This window comes from Primulina tabacum, chromosome 6, assembly GCF_025594145.1.
Source record: "Primulina tabacum isolate GXHZ01 chromosome 6, ASM2559414v2, whole genome shotgun sequence".
NCBI lineage: Eukaryota > Viridiplantae > Streptophyta > Magnoliopsida > Lamiales > Gesneriaceae > Primulina > Primulina tabacum.
The window spans coordinates 30,182,394-30,188,624 of NC_134555.1; the positions used below are offsets into that span (position 1 = coordinate 30,182,394).

The 6,231-nt window shown below is 34.7% G+C and overlaps 1 protein-coding gene across 1 annotated transcript; it reads left to right on the forward strand.

Annotated features, from left to right (window-relative positions):
- Positions 1 to 469: 469 nt before the first annotated feature.
- On the forward strand, positions 470 to 2,852 carry LOC142548127 (GDSL esterase/lipase CPRD49-like). Its single transcript, XM_075656464.1, has 6 exons — positions 470 to 713; positions 1,105 to 1,182; positions 1,438 to 1,578; positions 2,003 to 2,079; positions 2,182 to 2,331; positions 2,520 to 2,852. Exons 1-6 carry the CDS (start codon positions 603 to 605, stop codon positions 2,710 to 2,712), a joined length of 750 nt encoding a protein of 249 aa, XP_075512579.1. The 5' UTR covers positions 470 to 602; the 3' UTR covers positions 2,713 to 2,852.
- The last annotated feature ends 3,379 nt before the right edge of the window (positions 2,853 to 6,231 follow it).

Below are 6,231 nucleotides of genomic sequence, written 5' to 3' on the forward strand. Positions count from 1 at the left end.
GACATTTGAAAGTGCTAACTTGATGCATTGTCAAACTGACCCAGACATTGCGTTCATACGTTGATGACGAATCCAATGTATGACAATCGTTTGATTTTACGAAGAAAATTTAAACTATTTTATTAAATGTGTGGTTTTTTCTTTCCATAATTGATTCTTATTAAAATTAGATATATTAGGAGAACAAGTGCAAACGATTTCTATATATTTTTAAAATTAAATGTTCAAATATAATATCTAATCACTAATTAAAAAAATGAAATTTATATATTATTGCATAAATTATTTTTTTTTGAAAATTAAATTTTATATAAACTATTACATGTCAAAAATATATCAATAACCTAGGTTAATAAGCTTAATTTTTTTAAGAGATATTATTATTAATTATAGACATAATAAATCCATCAAATAAATTAAGAAGAATCCGTCTCTCTCATATAACTCCGACATTATTGTTTTGGCCATCATTTTCTTGATTTGATGTGTTGGTTGAGTAGAATTTGGTAAATATTTAACTGCCCCGTTGAATTCATGCTGCCAAATGTACTTTCACTTCACGCCCCATTTCGGAAGAAAGAGTAAGTTTCCGCGGCGGAGACATGGTGGGTCCGACGAGGCCATTGTTTGTGTTGTTTGGATCGTCGATAGTTCAGCTTAGCTTCAGCACCGGCGGTTGGGGTGCGATTCTCTCCGATGTTTACTCCCGTAGAGTACGTTTTTTATTCTTCTGTTTATTACTGTTTCTTTGATACGAATTTTACTGTTGGGGTTTTGAAATTTAAGTTTTGGCGCTGGGATTTTCACGATTTCAATTCATTTTCATACCTTTGTCGACCGATAATATTATTCCAGTAGTTCCTCCATTCACGTGTCATCACTGCAGCTGATTTTCGTTGGAAAAAAGAGCTTTGAAAAATTTTGTGATTAGTCTTGTGTAAGTTCCATTTTGGCGTGCCATAGACTTCTCACAGATTTCTGTGCCGGAAAATTGTTTTTATAGTGAAAAAGAATAAATAATTGTCATCTTAACTTGTTAGGTTTCAGTCCTATTTCGTGCTTTTCTATTATTGCCTTTTTATTTTCTCTTCTCATTTCTTGTAGGCTGACATAATTTCCAGAGGATACTATGGCTGGAATTCAAAACGGGCTGTCCAAGTACTTGATGTAGTTTTTCCCAAGGTACCAGCAGTTCATTACATGTAAAAGCTACTATAAATGATTCACAAAGATTAGAAATTAAAGAATCCTGCATGTTTACGGGTTCCACAATAAAGTAAAATAGTTTGTTCATATCTGTAGCAGAGAGCATCAGGTAAACTGTTCAAACTTAATGAAATAGTTATTGACCTCTTTTTGCAATTACTTTGATAACACCAATGACTTTTTAACATTTTGCCATCCTTGGATCTTCCTGTTATGTTTTTGCTGTTGCAGAATGCTGCTATTCAGCCTTCATTGGTGGTTGTGTACTTTGGTGGAAATGATTCCATGGGGCCTCATGAATCTGGACTAGGGCCACATGTACCACTTGAAGAATATGTTGAAAACATGAGAAAAATTGCCATTCATCTCAAGGTAACTTCCTCAAATTCGTACTGAACTGACTTTGTTGCTATGAAATTACTAGGTGGCTTCCTATCAATGTCGTAGTTCGCTCAACTTAATGCAACATATGGTACTTTTCACATCTCTTGTTGCAAATCGGAGGGTGGGTTCCCTGTCCGATCTTTTCCTTCACATTTAGGTGCAAATTTCTTAGAAAATTGATATGGTAAGAAATTTGTTACATTCGAAAACCTTCAGATTTTCAGAGGAGAAAAACTTCAATTTCCAAAAAATGTAGCTATATTGCATAATTGTGTAGTTTCCCCAGTGGGGTTTGTACATGAAGAGGGTACTAATCCTTAACTAGGCCAGTTCTCCCTTTTCATTTGTTTTCTGCCTTTTCAATTATAAACTTTTTAATTTTTTTCCCTCTAACAGTGTGTTTCTATTCCAGAGCCTTCCACAACAACCACGCTTAATCTTTCTCAGTTGCCCTCCAGTTAATGAGGTTAAACTTCGTGAGAACTTAAGGTACCCTATATGATAATTAGTACTGTACACCCTTCAATGTTCAAAATATTGAGGGCTTATCCTTGTTCTTCTTTCTTCTTTCTTTTCGTGCCTCCTAAACAGTCCACATGTCAGTGAGATTGTGCGAACAAATGAGTTGTGCCGATTATACTCTGAAGCTTGTATCGAGCTGTGTAGGGAATTGGACATGAAGGTAGTTGATCTTTGGACTGCAATCCAGAAAAGAGAAGATTGGCTAAACACCTGCTTCACGTGAGTGCATTCTACTATAACTTATGTAACAGCTTCGAGAATGTAATAAAAAAATATACTAGATTTAAAAAACGCTTTAAAACGATGATGGTATCACTCGAGGAGCAATCACCTCGGTTTTGGATATGGGACGAGTAGGTTCAGGATAGTAACCTTGCCTTTTCTCCAACGTTTCTTGTTTTCCCCAGGGATGGAATCCACTTGTCTGCGGAGGGAAGTAAGGTAGTAGCAGAACAAATACTCAAGGTGCTGGATGAAGCTGAGTGGGAGCCCAGTTTGAGAAGGGATTCCTTGCCCGTCGAATTTTCAGAAGATTCACCCTATGATCATCTTGTTGCTAAAGATGGAAAAACGACTATAAATCTCTCAAAGTATATTTAAAATTTCATGCTAGAGGATTTTGAAAAAATAATAAATAAAATGTTAAGATGTGAGTGGTTTTTGTCTCAGCAACTAGCGACCCTAATTTGATCGAACAATATTTAAATTTTGAGGCAAGTGGTGAGCCATTTTCTGTCTAAGCAACTTGCATTAATTGTAGTTATTATTTGACGTTATATTACCTGCAGTGAAGGTCGTAGTATAAGAGAGTGTTTGGTAGAACTTTTGCTTATTTTAAAATGATTTTTATAGGTTATTTTGAAGTGTGTGAGAAGGAAACATAGGAAGTGATTGAAATAAAAGTTTAAAGCTAATATAAGATAAAATTTGAGTGTTTGGAGAAAAATTGATTTCAAGCTTAATTTTTAGTAAACTGACAACAATATCCTTAATCTATACATCATTATCTTTTTAATATCTGAATTTTGATACGCACCATTGATACTGTATTTATATAATAATTGTTATATTTTGAATATTTTCTATCAAAATTAATTTATCTTTTTAGAACATTAATGTTTGAATTTTATATAAGATTAATAAAAAAACACATGAAAAAATTGTATAAAAAAACAAAAATATTTTAAAAAAAATTGGAAATGCAAATTATAAAAACTGCAAAATATTTTTTAAAAGATAAATGCTTAAAATATAATATGATTGAAATTTTATGAGTTGCATGTGAAACTCTTAAAAACTGATATATAAATAAAATTTAGCGTTTTACAAAATCTCAACAATATTTATAAATATTAAAAGCAGTTGTGGAATATGATAAATTTCTCAAGCATGCAAATGTCAAATTGTAACTATAAACAATTAACAAAAGAGAACAGAAGCATAAAAACATGTCAATCTTGCTTCTAACTTTTGTTTAAAAATTACCATAATTTTAAACAGACATTCACATATACCTCAAAGCAATTTCAACCAACTAAAATCGAAGATGTTCAACCCAGAAGCTCCTCCAAATATTCCCTAAACCAGCCAATTTTATGGCTGATTTAGCAATGTCAAACTTCAATTCATTTTTCCGCACAAACAATGTAAAGGCCCGTATTTTTGTATTCATAATTTTGCGGAATTATTAAAAATTTTCTAAGTAAATAATTATTTTATCTCATTTAATTAAAATAAGCATGTAAATAATTATTAACTTTAAAATAACAACGGAAGCGAATAATGTTTTCAACCAACAATTTAAGAATAATCCAACGTAAACATCAATTTAAAATAATCCAACATATTAAAACTGAGTTTGCATAATAAAAGGTGCATAAATTAAATCATGAGGTCCTCGGGTTTACTACCGCTGTCCCAAGATCGCTCATTGGTCTCCGTCCGCGGTCTCGACCACATCAATACCTACAACAATCAAGTCTAGTGAGTCTAAAGACTCAACATGTATATATCGTGAATAACAAGTAAATATATCATAAAATCGCATGCAGCATAAAAATAAAGTATCGTAAAGCGTACGGTGAAAAGCGTATCATGAATAATTATAACTACGTGCATATCTGAAAATCATACGTAAAAGCTTTGCTCAACAGAGCTCTGTCATAACATATCATAATTTTCTGGTAGAGATAATGTTTCTAAGCAAGTGGCCCATAACATAGCGTAAGCGCCTGATCAGACTAAACGAGAGTATACTGGGCGGTAGAGATCAATCACAGCCCTTGGACTGGATGTCCGTACCCATACATAATCATAAACCGGTCGTAAGTCACCGGGCGGAGAGGTCCTCGGTTGTTCCTACCGACTTCCAAACCCATAAGCATAAGGTGGCCACAAGACATATAGCATATATCTCAAAAATAAACATTTTATATTTTTATGCACGTAATATAATTATAACCTTATTTTTACCAGATGAGTCTGATCGCTCCCAGGCTCGCTGCGACATAATTCTAATATGTGACACATGCAAATAATTTTAACTTGACAAAAACTTAACCACTAAACCAAAAACGAGACGATTAGGACCAACAACTTTATTTTTAATCATGGCTTCGTACCAACCCGGACCAACATTAAACTGACGTTTAACCATGATTAAAAATACCCCAAACATACTAAAAAAAAATGCATAAGAATTGCAAACCACGAAAATAGGTGAAAGAAATCCAAAAACATAAAACACTCTTTCGAGAGTCATTTTGGCACCTTTCACCGTAAATTCCCGTACGACCTCTAAACTTGACCAAATCACGAACGGCCAAAAACATGACCTTCCTAACTCATTGCGGTACTGTCCAGTCCAAGGCCATGGGCTAAAAGCCAACCAATAACTCAAACCACCTCCTAAACCGCGACGCAAAGTTGCTGTAAAAGGCAGCAATATCAGCTTGTGTCTTTTGTAGTGAAAATCCTGAATTTTATGACTATGGGCTTGAACCACCGCCCAAGAACTCTTACCAACATCCTAAGGCATGGCTTGGACCATGGTTAAGGGCTAAATGCCAACCATAAACCGAGCCAACACCTAGGACAATGCATCATACTAGCCGAGAAATACAGCATGCTGTGTCTTGAGATGTATTAACTTGTTTTACTGTCTTGGGTCGTTCCAATGGAAATTTGATCAACCATGGCTCGACCTAGACATGATGGAGTGTTGTATAAACCATGGCTATGGGCTATAAGCCAACCATAATCCAAACAAAACACCCAAAACCGAAAGTGTGCTCATGCAGAATTTTGAAGAAACATAATGCAGCTGTATTGTTTTGATGAAATTATGATGGATCCATGAACCAAACTTGGAAAAGACTCCTTAGCCACATCCTAGACATGCTAAGGGAGGGTTCTAACCATGGCTACAGCCCCTAGGATTGCCAGGATTCGAACACATCCCTTAGACAATCAATGACAAAAATGTTTGACACAAAGCTGTAACTCCTTGAAATGTTGCTGTCAATTCTTTGTTGTGCGTGTATGGACTTGAACCATTGCCTCAAAAACACCCTAACACATTCTAATTCATGCCTAGTATCAGCCATGTGAGCCTGGAACCGAGAAACATCCTGAAATCAACAAAACTTAGCAAACCCATGAAGTTGGAAACAAAAGAGTTTAGGAAAAATCTGTGCACATTTTGCTTGGTAAACCTTGCTGCAATTTCGTGATGTCTCATGATTCTTGATCATATATTGTTTTAAAATAGCTAGAATAACTTGATTGAAGAGCAAAGAAGTAATATATACATGCCTGGAATTTGTTTTGAAGAAAACAAATCAATACGACGCGACGGAACGGAGTCGAATTCTTTCCTCTTGTTTTTGCTACTGTTTTTGCTGTTGCTTTCACGATTTTTCAACAGATGTTTTCTTCTGATATTTCGTGCATATGTGTGGAGGGTATGTAGGTAAGGAAGAGGAATTTTAATGGTGGGGTTAAAGGTGTCTTGAAGTGCATTTAGGGGAGAGTTACAAGTGATGAAGTTGGATGGAATTTGAAATACACTTTCATTCCAATTTTCTGCCGATCCCTTTCCCTTATTCTTGCTGCTAATTT